Source organism: Syngnathus acus, chromosome 17 (genome assembly GCF_901709675.1).
Source record: "Syngnathus acus chromosome 17, fSynAcu1.2, whole genome shotgun sequence".
In the NCBI taxonomy this organism is placed as follows: Eukaryota; Metazoa; Chordata; class Actinopteri; order Syngnathiformes; family Syngnathidae; genus Syngnathus; species Syngnathus acus.
Window position 1 is genome coordinate 1,528,460 of NC_051102.1, and position 14,487 is coordinate 1,542,946.

Genomic DNA, 14,487 nt, shown 5'->3' on the forward strand with positions numbered 1-14,487 from the left:
AGTGACGAGTCAGACGCAAGCACATGCCACACAACAAAAAGCACGATTGACAATGAGAATAAAGTCGTCTTGAGACAGAAGAAACCCAGCGAGACAGAAAGTCAGAGACGACAGAGGCTTTCCGTGCATATGGACGAGATCATCAAAGGAAACGTCAAGGCGGCCATGGAGATTTTTGAAAATATGAGGAAACGAGAGGAACTCAAGGGGATCTTATCACAGGTGCAAGAAATTGAAGGCGCAAACAGTCATGTCGACGTAAGCTCATCTAGTAATCATGTCCCCCCAAGTGAAAAGTCAAAGCAAAGCAAAGTCGAGACACAAGATGATGACCTGGAAAGTGTTTCTTCGGTTGAAACGGTATTTGAAGATTTGGAGAAGGCGAGCAAGGAAATCATCAATCTGAAGGAGCAAACTTTGGCAAAACTTCTTGACATTGAGGAGGCCATTAAAAAAGCGCTCTACTCTGTGTCCAACCTGAAATCGGAGGCAGACATCGCAGGCTTGTCAGGACTTTTTGACGAGTCCTTGAAGTCAGAACAACCCGTGACTAATATCAGAAAAATCAGCATTGTGTCAAGCAAGACAAAATCGGGTCAAGGAAAAGACACGAGAAATCACCCCGGTGACTCAAATCTCCGGAAGCAAGAAGCAACCAAGCAAGTAAACAACCAGGTTATTAGACAGCCATCTTCTCAATCGTCACCGTCATTCATATCCATTCATTCAGCTGCCAGAAAGCCGCTCCAACAACCCAAGCCTGCCATGTCAACAGAGAGCAATTGTCAAGGAGATCCCACCCAAGGGTCAACAAAGCGCAAAGTCAGCGTGCTGGAGGTGCAAACACTTCCAGAGGAGCCTGCGGACATCATTGGCACCAAGACTGTCAGTGAAACGTACAAGGAGACGGATGGCTTTGGCAACGTTTTTCTATCCTCCGTAACGTCAACGTTTGTCACCAAACAGTCTGATGGTGAATCGGCTGCTGTGTTCGAGGTGGTCGGGGGGCCAAACACATACAAAGTCATCACGTCCCCGTTACTGCAAAGATCTCCTCGCCCTTCTTCAAGAGACCAATGAATTCCTTTTGTGTTATCGGGTTTTGTTGAACATAAAAAAAAAAAAAAAATGTATGTAGTGATGACGATGTTGGCTTTTTATTTAAGAAACATATGTCTTAGAGATTTTATACTGTAACCATATTATGTCAAATGCTAAATTCTTTTGAATGAAGCAAAAATAAAAATGTTCAATAAATTGCAATTCATGAAAAAAAAGGCTGGACATTCAGAATTGTTATTATTATTATTATATAATATATAGTAATTACAATTATATAATATAATTTTTTGTTTAATGTAATATCAAATAAAAAAAGAAAACATTCTTTTGACAGTTCTTAGGTGTCTTACCGTTATATCAGAAAACGTCCGTCTTATTTGTTTGTTGTTACCTTGTCTCCATCATTCTAGTTGTTCTCAGCTGTCAAGGAAATGTGTTCAGCCTGTTTGACACCAGTGTACCCAATGGAAAAAATGGTGGCCAATAAACTTATCCTGCACAACAAGTGTTTTTGCTGTAAACACTGTCAGAAGAAGCTCAGGTGAGATATTTGACAAATTCACTACATGAACTCGATTTAGTTTGCATTTCACTTGTACGCTAAAGTCATCATTTTTTTAATTACAGCATTCACAACTATTCCTCTCTTTATGGCGACTTCTACTGCATGTCTCACTACCTACAGCTTTTCAAAAGAAAGGGAAATTATGAGGGATTCGGGGACATGCCGAATAAAGACCACTGGCTTCAAAAAGATAAAGGAACAGATGAAGTTGATACCACAATTGCGCCAAAAATGACAAAAAGCAACTCAAACTCTTCCAATATCTTCAGAGACTCATCTGCTGAAGTAGCTATCACAAAGTCACGCGAGACTGAGATGAGAAATGTCAGTCGGGGCAAACTGAAAGTTAACTGGCCACCACAGAAGAAACAGCCCCGTCACGATCTTAATGCGCCGAGTTTCAAACTAAAAGATAAGCTCGTGATGTCTACGCATGCCAATATGTCAGAAATCAAGGGAAAATCTCCAAAAACAGATCAAACCTCAGAAGAGGCCATCTTAGAGGAACCAAAATTCAGGAGTGGTGCCACAAAAACAAAATATTTTCAAGAATCTCCAGCAGAACTTCAAACGCCTTTTCATTTGCCAGAAAAAGATGCAAAGAAGAAGCAGACAGCAGCTGTAGCCGTCGACAAAATAAACGTGAATAAAGGAACCAACAAACTGGATATGACAGGAAAATCTGTACGGTTTGCACCAAATGTTGACTTTTCTGACTATGATCAGACTTGTCAACTGACCACGGGTGGCGATGCAAAAGAGGATATCATTGGGCTCCATGTTAAAACATGCAACAATGCAAATTATACTTTTGATGATTCAGAGCAGTCAAAGAAGCTCAGAAAAATACAACATGAAGAAAAGCCTACCACTACAGATGCTGATGTGAAAAGTCCAGCGTTGCTACAAAATGAGGACAAAAAAGATGAACAGAGGCATCTTGATGACTCAGGCCATGATGGGTCATCTGATAAAATGGACATAGAGTTGGAAAAAGCGAATCCTCTTACGAAACCGGAACGACCTGAAACGCTCTCCGAAAGCAATAGACGTAAGGACGACAAGACAAAATTAACAAAAGAACCCAATACCAATCAACAGGTTCTTGCAAAAACAAATTCTCCAATGAGTTATGAAAAACAGCCTGACAGGTCAAAGGTCAGATTAGGGTCTTGGTACAAAGGAAGAAGCCCATTATCTAAGCTCTTTGCTGCAAGTGGCACTGAAAAACCGAGCAAGACTGAAGCCAAAACTGCCGTTGGACTCCCGGGAAGAGTCTTTCAGTCACCCTCGGAAAAGAACAAAGACGCCACAAAATTGGCAGCATGTGACAATGAACCCAAAATGGACACTGATGAGAAGAATCGAGATGAGGCCGATACCGTCCGAGTGGAACCTGAGGAAGATGAGGATGACGCTGAAAACAGACGACTTGCCCCGGACTTCAACATGCTTGATAGCAGCAAAGTGGAGAACGTTAACACAGAGCTCGAGATCCCAACTAGTGAAACAAGTGTCGGCCTAACGGATCTGGTCCAAACAGAGACGCGAGATACAAATCCAGCTGATGACACGAGCAATGAGGCCCCACTTCAACCTGAGACCGATGGGTGCAAGGAGCTTCCTTCCATTGCCACGTGTGGCCCTCAGGAGTCAACTCATGAGCTGATGGTTGACCAAAGCCAAATTCTTTTTGTCGGTTCTGAGCCAGCATTTACTGAGTGCAATCAAGATGTAGATGAGCTTGATAATGCAACAACAGCAAAAGATAGGAATATTGACCAGAACACATTTTTGGATGTCAATCGAGAAGCTTCGCAAGCTTCACCCGATCCTCCTGACCAGTTTATTTCCCAGGAGAGTTTGGGGGACAACCCTGTTGATGCGCTGTTTTCAGTCACTAACGATGTATCCTCTGAGGGGTTGAGCCTGCTTGACACTCAACCAGAACCGACCCAAACTGAAAAGCTTGGCTTGGAAGAGCTAGCCACTCCCCCTGATGCTGACAGTCAACCACAATCAACTTTGACAACAAACAACACGGAAGAGTCCGTTTTGGACATATTCAGCTCAAATAGCGTTTTGTTTGCCCAGCAACCAGTTGCCACCCCTGATGACATCTTTGCAGAGGGGGAAATGACATCAGAGGTTCTCAATGGGCTGCTCACACCCTCTGTTGCGCCTTCACCTCAAGGGGATCTTTTCTTTTTTGACATGTTTGCATCAGAGCTGCCAAAGTCTCAAGAGTCAAGTGATGTAACTTCACCTTTGGACGGTGTCACGGAAAAGAAGAACCCCGAGCAAAGTGTAGCGAATGCTATGACACACAGTAACTGGATGGATGATTTGTTAGGATAAGAGCGGGGAGCAAACATGATTACACTTGTGCGGAGGGATCTTTAAGGGTTTAGCAAGGAGAAAAAAAAAAAACATTATATTTTGATAAGCTGTGATTACATTTTGAAATAGAAACTGCACTTTTTAATCAAATAATTTCCATTTTGTTAATATAGAAGGTTTTATTTTAATAACATGATTTTACTGTTTGGGGTAATAATTGCAAGCAAGGAAGTAAAATTGTTTTTGGTTATGTGAGAATTATTTGTTTGGAATTAGTTCTATGTATGACTCATATTTGTAATGATATAGATGCTATATGAATAGGCATCACACATTTCAATGAATCTGAACGACCCTTGGGAAGGGGATATGTTAATGAAAGCACCAAAATGGAAATCAACAATGGATGGATGTACCAATAAACTAGTTGTAGTCATAAAACAATTAAAATTAAAACTTGAGCATGAATACGTTTTAATCAAACATGGTTTAAAGATAATAAAAATAATAACTGCACTTTGATTTTTATTCACAAGACTTTTCATTTCTGGGTGAACCTATACATTTCACAGTTTAAAATCCTTCACCAAAATGAGCATAACAATCACAGTAACATTGAAATACTTTGTAACCTACATGGTTTGAAGCTAGCTAGCATTGTCTGTTATTAAGATTAAGATTAAAGATTAAAGTCCCATTGATCGTCACACACACACCTGGGTGTGGTGAAATTTGTCCTCTGCATTTAACCCATCCCCGTGTGATTTTAATCCATCCCCTGGGGGAGAGGGGAGCAGTGAGCAGCAGCGGTGCCGCGCTCGGGAATCAGTTGGTGATCTAACCCCCCAATTCCAACCCTTAATGCTGAGTGCCAAGCAGGGAGGCAATGGGTCCCATTTTTATAGTCTTTGGTATGACCCGGCCGGGGTTTGAACCCACAACCTTCCAGTCTCAGGGCGGACACTCTACCACTAGGCCACTGAGCTGGTTATCAACAGTTAATGTCAAAAGATAACTTGAGGGAAGTAAAACATTAAGTTCCAGTAAAGCCAATGGTGCCAAATAAGGACTAACAATTAAATATATCTCACAGTCAATTTGATTCAATGTGGATAATATTTGAGTTACCGTATTTTCCGGACTATAAGGCGCACCTAAAAACCTAAAATTTTCTCAAAAGCCGACAGTGCGCCTTATAGTCCGGTGCGCCTTATATATGGACCAAATTCCTAAATTTAAACTGGCCCGAAGCATTGTGTCATGAAATCAATCATAAGTGGCCCGCTGAAGACTATGAATCATGAATCAAAAAGACTATGGATCATTATTTTGTGATTATAAAGTAACTTGTTGCGTCTGAAGTTGAAATAAAAAAGATAAAATGGAGAATGATTTGATTTGGATTAAAAATCTGACATGATGCACTAATGGTGCGCCTTATAGTCCGGTGCGCCTTATATAAGGACAACGTTTTAAAATGGGCCATTCATTGAAGGTGCGCCTTATAGTCCGGTGCGCCTTATAGTCCGGAAAATACGGTACTCTCTTTCTTTGTTGCTTTCTTGTTCCTGCAAGAAAATAGCAATAAACCAACATTAGTAGTTGTTATTGTTATGGATTGCGTTCAAACCCTGTCAAGTATGGAATGTACGTAGTATTTGGAGTCATTAGATGTCCACTGGCGAACATCTACAGCTGAAATTGCTTACCTGTTGCTTTCAGCCTGATCAAATGAATCTGGCAACTCTATCCCTCGTGTCTCAGGAAGCATGAAGCAGAGACCCCCACTGACCAGGAGAAGGCCACTGAAGGTTACAATGGATAAGGACCAGTGGTAGATTGCTAACATGTTGACCAATGGAGCAATAAGACCACCAGCCCGACTTGAAATGGACCCCAAACCAGATGCTGTTTGTCTGCAGTGAGAAAACATCAATATGGAACTCAGTCACAACTGTCCTGGCAAGGTTTTAGCTGTAGTCGCCAATCAACATTTTCATTTATGTTTTGGTGCAGACAGCACAACATAACGGATGAGAGAATTGTCAAAAGTGGGATTGTCTTACCGACAAGAAGTTGGGAATAACTCTTGCACATAAATATTACATATGCTTGCAGCCCAATTGGTTACAAAGCGTCCTGAGGTGGCCAGTATCGTAACAGCAACAGGATTTCCTTCCACACAATAACAAATCAAAATCATACTATTGGTTTCCTCTTAGTAGTAAAATAGTGCTGCCTTACCTCGAATAAACACGAGGATCAATATACACAAGACGCCTCCAACCAGAATTGTGGACAATAAAGATACTCTTCTTCCGATTGCTTCCAATTGCCAGACGCAAATCAGATGAACTGGTATTTCAGTCAGTCCAAAAATAAGCTGGGTCAAGAATATGTCCAAGCCAAAATTGCCCACATTGAATGAAATGCAGTAGTATGCAACATTCAATGAGAACCTAGAAAAACACACAAAGAATTAGTTTGCAAAAAGTAACACGAGTTACTTACATCAATTGAATAATTTAACTTACCACGTAAATAATATCACAAAGAAATATTTACGAAGCACAGGCGACTGGATAAGCATTAAAATGTTGCTCTTTTTTTCTGGGTCTTTTACAGCAATCTGTGATTCACACAAACACAACATCATTCACTAATCCCGACATTTCATCATTATAGTACGAGTGCTAATGACAAACTGCAGTATAGCGTGGGTTTATCCTCTCTGAATAGAACAGGACTGATGAAGCTGCTTTTTTCTTAGCTACCGATTTCAGCATTTAGGACAACAATTTCCTACGTGTGTGTGGTCAAACCGAGTTCGGCTGTTGCCGGACTCTACGAAAAGACGAGCAATCGGTTGTCTTGGGTTTTTGTATAACACAACAAAAATGGCAAAGAGGAGTGTTTGCAGTCAAAGCCTTTGTACCTTTTCCAGGAGAGAGTCTGAAAATCTGCGTTTATTGATAGATGCCACCTTTATGAGCAAATCTTTAGCCTCCTCTGTCCTCCCTCTTTCCAACAACCACCTGGCAGACTCTGGAAGGAACCTGATTGATATGAAAGAATAGTGTCTTCATGTAAGTGATCAAAATGGTTGACAAAAGTTTGATGCTTACCATATATAAATAGCAATGACCGCAAATAGAGCTGCAGTGATAAGCTGAGCTACTCGCCAACTTCTGACAACGTAGATCAGACCAGCGAGAATGGCCTGTCCAATTCCACCACATAGCTGAGTTGCACATGTCCCCCATGACCTTTTGGATGTACCAATCCACTCTGTGGCTGTCCAAAAACAAAATTTATTCACAACATTTACCAGACATGGTTATCGGAAGACTTTACCCAATATAATGCCGTTGAGCCGAAAACCTCCATAGCCAAGGCCCATCAAAAACTGGGATAGCAGAAACAGGAGGTAGTTGGGGCACAATGCGCTGGTGACGGTAAAAACCAGGACGACGACCACTGGAATCTGAGCCGCTCGTATGCGACCGAACCTGGAGAAGACAAAAGGCGTTCAGAATAGACAATGATGTCATTTGGGAAATAAATTCTTCTGACTTACGATTCGGCAAAAGGTCCGAATAAGAGACAGCCCAGCAAAATTCCAGACATCATCACTGTTTGTGCCACTTGTAGTAAATTAGCCCGGTCACACACAAGATCAAACTACAACAAAAAAAAGTTAAAAAAATAAATTAAAAAAAGATATATTTGGTGAATGTATCAGATCAACCGTCATCACTTACATCCGTGATTATCGTAGCTTCATACATGGTGTCCAAGTACACCCAACCATTCTGACACACCGTGGTCTTATTGAGTCCATGCTCCCTGATGGTTCCAATGTCCCAGTCCACCGGCACAAACATGCGGCACCTGCTAAAAAAAACATTGTGCTCCCGAGGAACGGTCAAGTTCAGCTGCTCTTCCCACGTCAGGTTAGCGTCTGCCTTGAGGATCCAATCCGTGTTGCAATGTCGCTCCGGGTCGGAATGGATGAAAAATACGCAGGCAAACACAAAACCTAAAATAATATTTGGGAAGCTCAGTGCACAAATGATGAGCTTCTGGAAAGTTCCAAATTCCCCAATGTTCTGCAGGATATCTCCAAAAGTGCTCATGTTCAGGGAATATGTAGTTGAGGAACTGTACTCAAGTCAAGTGCGATCCATATCCTCACGTGAAGCACCCAGTTAAACTGTCTCAATTCCACAAGAGTCACTTAGAAATTTGAGCTGGTGCTGCATTTATTTTTACCAGACTCCTCCTTTCAAAAGAACCCAGTGATCTTGAACAAAACACGGATCCGAGTGGTGGCCGGTACTGAGCTATTTATGAAAATATACGATGAGTGCAGTATAAAAACAGCGTACTATGACCCCAGCTTACGTAACAGACAATGCTGTCCATAAATTTTACTGCGTGATGACATTTTCTTAAGACCGCATTGGTGTCAAACTGCATTGTTATTGTTACATAAAATTCAAGAGAAACTAGCATTTGGTGTGGAATGTTTGTTTCATATTTTCAATGTCCCTTGTCTTGCTCATCACGTTTTTGTTCCCGCCTGTTCTCAGTCACTCGTGTGTGTGTGTGCTCCGGGTGTACCAATCGTCTCGTCGATTATCTTGTATTTAGTTGCCTGCTTTCTGTCAGTCTTTGCCATTCATTGTTTCTCTTGTTGCTCTTTTTGTCAGTCACGCTCATTGAGCATTTTGAAATTCCAAAGTGTCTTGTTTGCGTTCTGTGTTGTTGTTGTTTTCTGTTGCGAGTCGTTGCTATGCAGTTTCCGGTCCTTTTGTCCTTTTCTTGTGTTTATTTTGTCATATAGGCCTGATTCTGTGATGTATGCAGTTGTAATGCTCCTTCTATGCTTGGTTATTTTACTATGTCACCTTTATTCTGTCATATAGGTTTGCTTCTACGTAAGTGCATACTACATATTGTACAGTGGAAAAAAAATCATTAAGATTAGTCACTGAAGGAAAAATATTCTTAATAGACTTTGAGCGATAATGTTTGCATATTAAAGTCAGTCAAACTAATTAGCGACACAAATTTGTCATTTCCAAGGAAACTAATATGGTTGGATTTTTTTTTTTTATCGTCATCTCGTCATCCCCCCTGAAGAAAAAAAATCCCTACCCCAAATGTCGTGCGATACTCATATTATCTTACAAAACATTCAGTAAATGTTTAGGTATTTCATCTTACCAATAGACACACTATACTCATCTTTATTATTTTGATCACATTATTTGCACAAGGTGAAAATATATATGTCTCTCAGTCAATTTATTTAGTCTGAGTACAGGATCATCCAAATCAAATCATGTAGTCATGTGCTTATAATATTGTTACCTTGTAGACACACAAGAAAGCATACATTAAAGTTTGGTAGCTTTTCTCTTTTGTAGAGTCAGACTTAAGTCACTTCCTGTCTTCTTTGTACATTTTCTGTGAAGACAACATAGAAAGAAAACAAAACAATAATTGGGTTGTTATTGTCAAAAGAAATCAAAACAGTTTTAAAGCCTTACAATTCATTTAAAGTTTTTAAATATACTAGTATGGGTACTTTTTATTTATTATTTTTTAATCTGTAAATATAACCTGGGTCCCATTGATAAGAGCATTTGAAGGCCAATGCATGAAATATATAATCTTTTTTTTTTTTTGTATTGTGAATTCAAGTACTGAACACAAACTCATCTCACATCATGTGCAGCATCTGTTTTGTGAGTAGTTTTTACTAACTGAGATTTTACTAATTCAAAACATAACGGAAGAACATTGTTCTTATTGTTTCTTCTACTCATGAAATCCAAATTGATAAACGAACAGTAATTGATTTACTAGAGATTGGCTCAGACTGGCACATTTGTCTACCTACAGTTTAACATGAAAGAAGGTCCACGGACTAACAATGATCTACAGAACATCTCAAATCAGGCAAGACAAGTAAGAGGTGCATTAGCCGGTTTACCTATTGTCCTGGACCTCACTGGTAGACTCAGGCAGTTCTTTTCTTCTGGTTTCAGGAAGAAGGAAAGCTAGCGCTGCACTGGACACTGTGAGGCTGCTGAAAATAATGATTGGAATGGACACGTGGTATACGGCCAACATGTTGAGCAGTGGAGCTAGCAGTCCGGCCACTCTCATGGCGATGGCTCCAAAGCCGACAGCTGTTTGCCTGAGGAGAAGGACAACTGAGCTGTCATTCTATTTTCGAACTTACCGTTTTAACATTTGAATAGACAATAGAGGCAGTGCACTGAATTGTATTGTAACATTAACACTAGTAAGTGTAAAGTGACATATATACTGTAAAAAGGTGATGCTTGGCACTGGCGGAGAAAAAAAAAAGTGCCTACCTAACTGAAGTGGGAAAGAGCTCTTGAGAGTACACCATACATACTGATGTAGCCCCATTCAAAAAGAACTTCCCTGTGGTCACAAGAGCCATAATAACAATGGTGTTGTCTGCGAAGAGAGTTGATGTACATACATTGAAAACTGCTGCGTGTGAAGACAAAAGAAGATTGGTGGGAGGGAATGGCAAATTACCTTGCGAGAAAGCCAGGGTCAATAAGCAAATAGAGCCACCGGTCAAAAGTGTTAAAATAAATGAGATCTTTCTCCCCAGCAATTCCAAGACCAAAATGCAGAGGAGGTGGACGGGAATTTCCGAAATGCCAAAGATGAACTGAACCAGGAAGATGTCCAAACCAAACTTGCCCACATTGAGGATAAGGCAGAAGTAGCCGAGATTTACTGAAAACCTAAATGGGGGAAATAAAATGGACTACTCGCCAAATAGAACATTCCATCACATTGGGGCACTTTGATTGGCTCGCAGTCGGTCAGAAAGTTAAAAAACTCAAACAGCAATTCACTTAACACAAATACAAGGTTATGACGATATTTAAGAATAGCATACGTATACAATTTAAAAGATTACAGGAGGAAGGAATACTTTGCATTAATGTAAACGCGCAGTTGTGTTATGTGGGTTGTTGCAAGTTTATAATTTTGTTTGAATTTATATTGCCTAAATTTAGCAATATATACCTTAGCCACGCAGTGTGATGCGGTGGGGCAACATACTATAAGACAATACATATATTGTATTTATAATTCAGTGGTCCATAGATCATACATGTAGGTTAAATACGTATGTAGACAGATGAGGGAAAAAATATTTTTTTTAAATTGTGTCTCACCTACCATGCAAAACACACAATGAACAAATATTTGAGTAAAATCGTCGTGGTAAATATGATCTTGATCACTCCAGTTTGTGTTTCTTCTTTCTCTTGTCCCTGTAAATGTGTAATGGGGGAAAGAAAGGAAGGAATCATTCAACTTTGGCTTAAATGTCAAACTTTTGCTGTCATGTCTTTTCAATCCAAACTTACCATGCAGTTGAGCATATTCTCAGAGATTTCCTTTTTATTTATAGATGCAACTTTCCTGACCAACCTCTTTGCTTCCTCCATTCTTCCTCGACTCAGCAGCCATCTGACAGATTCTGGAATCCACCTTTAATAATGTCAAATATTGCAGTAAAATGGCTGCCAAAAGGCTGAATTATACACATTGACATACCAAATGTAGATGGCAACAATGCCATAGACTACTGCCAGTCCATAATGTATTATTCTCCATTTCCGAATTTTATAAACCAGTCCGGCCAGGACACATTGTCCCAGAGCTGCAAACATTTGGCTCAAACAGGAGGCGTAAGATCTTTTGGTCATCCCTAACCACTCTGTAGCTGCAAATACATTTTAACACACTGATTAGAGGGAAGAGAAAAGCATGTTTATTTCAAGGGCACATGATTTGATTTGAAAAAAAGAAAAGAATAGCCATACCTAATACAGTCGAGTTAATTCGATAGCCCGCAAGACCAAATCCAACCAGGAACTGCGCAACAATGTAAACATAGAAATTTGGAGATACACCAGACACAGTGATGCATATGAACAGGACCACTGCTGGTACCTGTGTGGTTCTCAGACGACCAAATCTAAAATTGACAATCAAATCGAGGCTTATCAGCTCTTTAGATTGGTTAATCCAAATAGCAACTGAGTCAGAGTACTTACGGTTCAAGTATAGGCCCAAAAATAATTGAACCAAAGAGTATACCAGCCATGAAGATTGGCTGCACAACAGAAGCCATGTTGGACCTGTCACACACGAGATCAAACTGTAAGGCAAAAAGTCACAAAATTAGCGTGACTCCATAACATGCTAATGACTTAGTCGTTAGAATCACTTACATCCGTGATTATCGTGGCTTCATACATGGGGTCCGTGTACACCCAACCATTCTGGCACACTGTGGTCTTATTGAGTCCACGCCGCTTAATGGTTTCGATGTCCCAGTCCACTGGAGCAAACATGCGACACCTGCTAAAAGAACCATTGTGCTCCAGAGGAACGGTCAAGTTCAGCTGCTCTTCCAACGTCAGGTTAGCGTCTGCCTTGAGAATCCAGTCGGTGTTACAATACCGAGCCGGATCTGGCTGGATGAAAAGAAAACTAGAAAAACATATAGGCAGTAAAGAATTTGGGGAGGTTAGTGCTAAAAGAATACTCTTCTGAAAAATTCCAAATTCTCCAATGGTTAGCAGAATCTCTCCAAAGCCCATTTTTTTTTACGCGTGAGACAAAGTGGCTGTGTTAAGGTTCAGGCAACTCAATATTTAACACTCAATGAGTTAATGTTTGATGGACACCACTGTACACATTTGTGGCTTCAAATAAGAAAAACACATCAATGCTTCATTTTTTTTGTTCCTTCCGTAGCCCGCGCACCACCTTTGAAACCAATTTCTTTATTGAACCTACCTTATAATTGTCATTACACTGCTTTTATGTAACAACAGGGGATCCGCATTTTGGGAGTCCAGGGGAATTAAAAAAAAAAAATTTGAATAAAATAAAAGTATTTACCGTTTTTTTCATGTATAATGCGCCCCCATGTATAATACGCACCCTAAAAATGGCATGTCGATGCTGGAAAAAAGCCTGTACCCATGTATAATACGCACCCAAATTTTGACTCCTACTTAAGTCCGTAAACGTAAAATTATTTCAGAAAAAAGATCATCTTTGGGAACAACTGGATGTTATTCTGCCGGTCAGTATCACTGCGCATGCGCTAGCAAACTCGATAGCGGAGAAATGTTTCGGATTTGTGTAGGGTACATTGTGACAGCAAACGAGCAGGTGATCGAGCAAGCGTCTGATACGAGAGCATTGTATTCGTATGGAGCGTGTTTGAAGTGAACAGCAGAGAGGAAAGGAACAAGGCAAAGTGTTGTGAAATAAAATATTACCTGTAATACGCATTTAGGTTTAGAACTGAACTCTCGCTCTTTATATAGCTGACGTGTCTTGCGCATCCGTTATGCGCATCTGTAATGGCGGCCTCCGTATGATATCCGGTTTGCGATGGAGATTAAAAAACAAACAATATTTGACAATAACACACCATCAAGGATTGCACCATCGCATCAAACGATGTGTCGTCAATTATGAATTTTACTGACTGTGTCGGGCAAAATGGCTGAATGCGATGCGCGATTGACGTGTCTTGCGCATCAGTTCTGCACATACTGTCATGGCGGCCTCCGTATGATATCCGGTCTGCGATGGAGATTAAAAAACAAACAATATTTGACAATAACACACCATCAAGGATTGCATCATCGCATCAAACGATGTGTCGTCAATTATGAATTTTACTGACTAAGTGTGTTGGGCAGGATGGCTGAATGCGATGCGCGATTGACAACAAACAAGAAGAAAGGTGATTTCAAGTTTTATTTTGAGGGAGATTTTCTTTAAAAATTGTTGTAGCCATGTATAATACGCACCCAAGATTTTAGGACAATAAATTAGTTAAATTTTGCGCATTATACATGGGAAAAAATGGTATTTCAAAAAAAGGTGCAGGATCCAAAAAATCAAATCCTGAACAAAAGGAAATGCGTATAAATGTCAAGCTAAAAAACAACTAAAGTTTGGTTGATTTTGTTATGTTAGGTTGAGTCTGCCTGGAGTCACGTTCTGTTTTCATGGTGAGCATTTTTCTGTGGAGACAAATAGAAGAAAAACCTTTTAAATAACTTTCAAATATTGTGGCCTTTATTTCTGTCATTACATTTAGTACTGGCAATTTCAATTTGAGTCACCCAAGATTATAAAAGAGCAAATAGCTCAATACCCAATATCTGCGTACATTATTTATTTATCTATCTATAATATCTGAATCAACAACAGTTTGATTACTCGGCTTACCCGTTGCCCTCGGCATCACTGGTTGAATCGGGCAGTTCTTGACTCTTGATTTCGGGAAGGAGGAAGGTCACAGCTCCACTAAGCACGATAGGGATGCTAAAGATGATGATGGGAATGGACCAGTAGTAAACAGCCAGCATGTTGATTGGTGGAGAAAGGAGCGAAGCTATTCGTGTTCCAATGAATGCCAA

The 14,487-nt window shown here is 40.2% G+C and overlaps 2 protein-coding genes across 3 annotated transcripts; both read right to left on the reverse strand.

The window, feature by feature from the left end:
• Positions 1–4,424: 4,424 nt before the first annotated feature.
• LOC119136890 (solute carrier family 22 member 13-like) lies at positions 4,425–8,948 on the reverse strand. Its single transcript, XM_037275712.1, has 12 exons — positions 7,729–8,948; positions 7,545–7,648; positions 7,322–7,476; positions 7,093–7,261; positions 6,903–7,023; positions 6,502–6,596; positions 6,212–6,426; positions 6,034–6,142; positions 5,677–5,883; positions 5,510–5,535; positions 4,960–5,095; positions 4,425–4,635 (listed from the first exon to the last, which is right to left on the reverse strand). The coding sequence occupies exons 1-11, from the start codon at positions 8,101–8,103 to the stop codon at positions 5,061–5,063; spliced, it is 1,611 nt and encodes a 536-aa protein (XP_037131607.1). The 5' UTR covers positions 8,104–8,948; the 3' UTR covers positions 4,425–4,635; positions 4,960–5,060.
• A 255-nt stretch (positions 8,949–9,203) lies between these two features.
• On the reverse strand, positions 9,204–12,686 carry LOC119136889 (solute carrier family 22 member 13-like). Of its 2 annotated transcripts, XM_037275711.1 has the most exons (11): positions 12,271–12,685; positions 12,094–12,197; positions 11,990–12,014; positions 11,860–11,911; positions 11,591–11,759; positions 11,401–11,524; positions 11,210–11,304; positions 10,550–10,764; positions 10,357–10,465; positions 9,969–10,175; positions 9,204–9,439 (listed from the first exon to the last, which is right to left on the reverse strand). In XM_037275711.1, the coding sequence occupies exons 1-11, from the start codon at positions 12,640–12,642 to the stop codon at positions 9,370–9,372; spliced, it is 1,542 nt and encodes a 513-aa protein (XP_037131606.1). In that variant the 5' UTR covers positions 12,643–12,685; the 3' UTR covers positions 9,204–9,369. The 2 variants fall into 2 exon arrangements, with proteins under 2 accessions (XP_037131606.1, XP_037131605.1); XM_037275710.1 differs by having other exon boundaries at positions 11,860–12,014; positions 12,271–12,686.
• Between the last annotated feature and the right edge of the window lie 1,801 nt (positions 12,687–14,487).

What these genes read in the sequence shown, in the direction of transcription:
- LOC119136890 (XM_037275712.1), bottom strand. Translation starts at nt 8,103, where the DNA reads ATGAGCACTTTTGGAGATATCCTGCAGAACATTGGGGAATTTGGAACT. An exon ending in AAGCTACGATAATCACGGAT is followed by an intron (nt 7,649 to 7,728) that starts GTAAGTGATGAC and finishes TTTTTGTTGTAG; the next exon opens with TTTGATCTTGTGTGTGACCG. An exon ending in GATCAGGCTGAAAGCAACAG is followed by an intron (nt 5,536 to 5,676) that starts GTAAGCAATTTC and finishes ATTTTCTTGCAG; the next exon opens with GAACAAGAAAGCAACAAAGA.
- LOC119136889 (XM_037275710.1), bottom strand. Translation starts at nt 12,642, where the DNA reads ATGGGCTTTGGAGAGATTCTGCTAACCATTGGAGAATTTGGAATTTTT. An exon ending in AATTAACTCGACTGTATTAG is followed by an intron (nt 11,760 to 11,859) that starts GTATGGCTATTC and finishes ATGTATTTGCAG; the next exon opens with CTACAGAGTGGTTAGGGATG. An exon ending in AGTGAGGTCCAGGACAATAG is followed by an intron (nt 9,440 to 9,968) that starts GTAAACCGGCTA and finishes TTGTCTTCACAG; the next exon opens with AAAATGTACAAAGAAGACAG.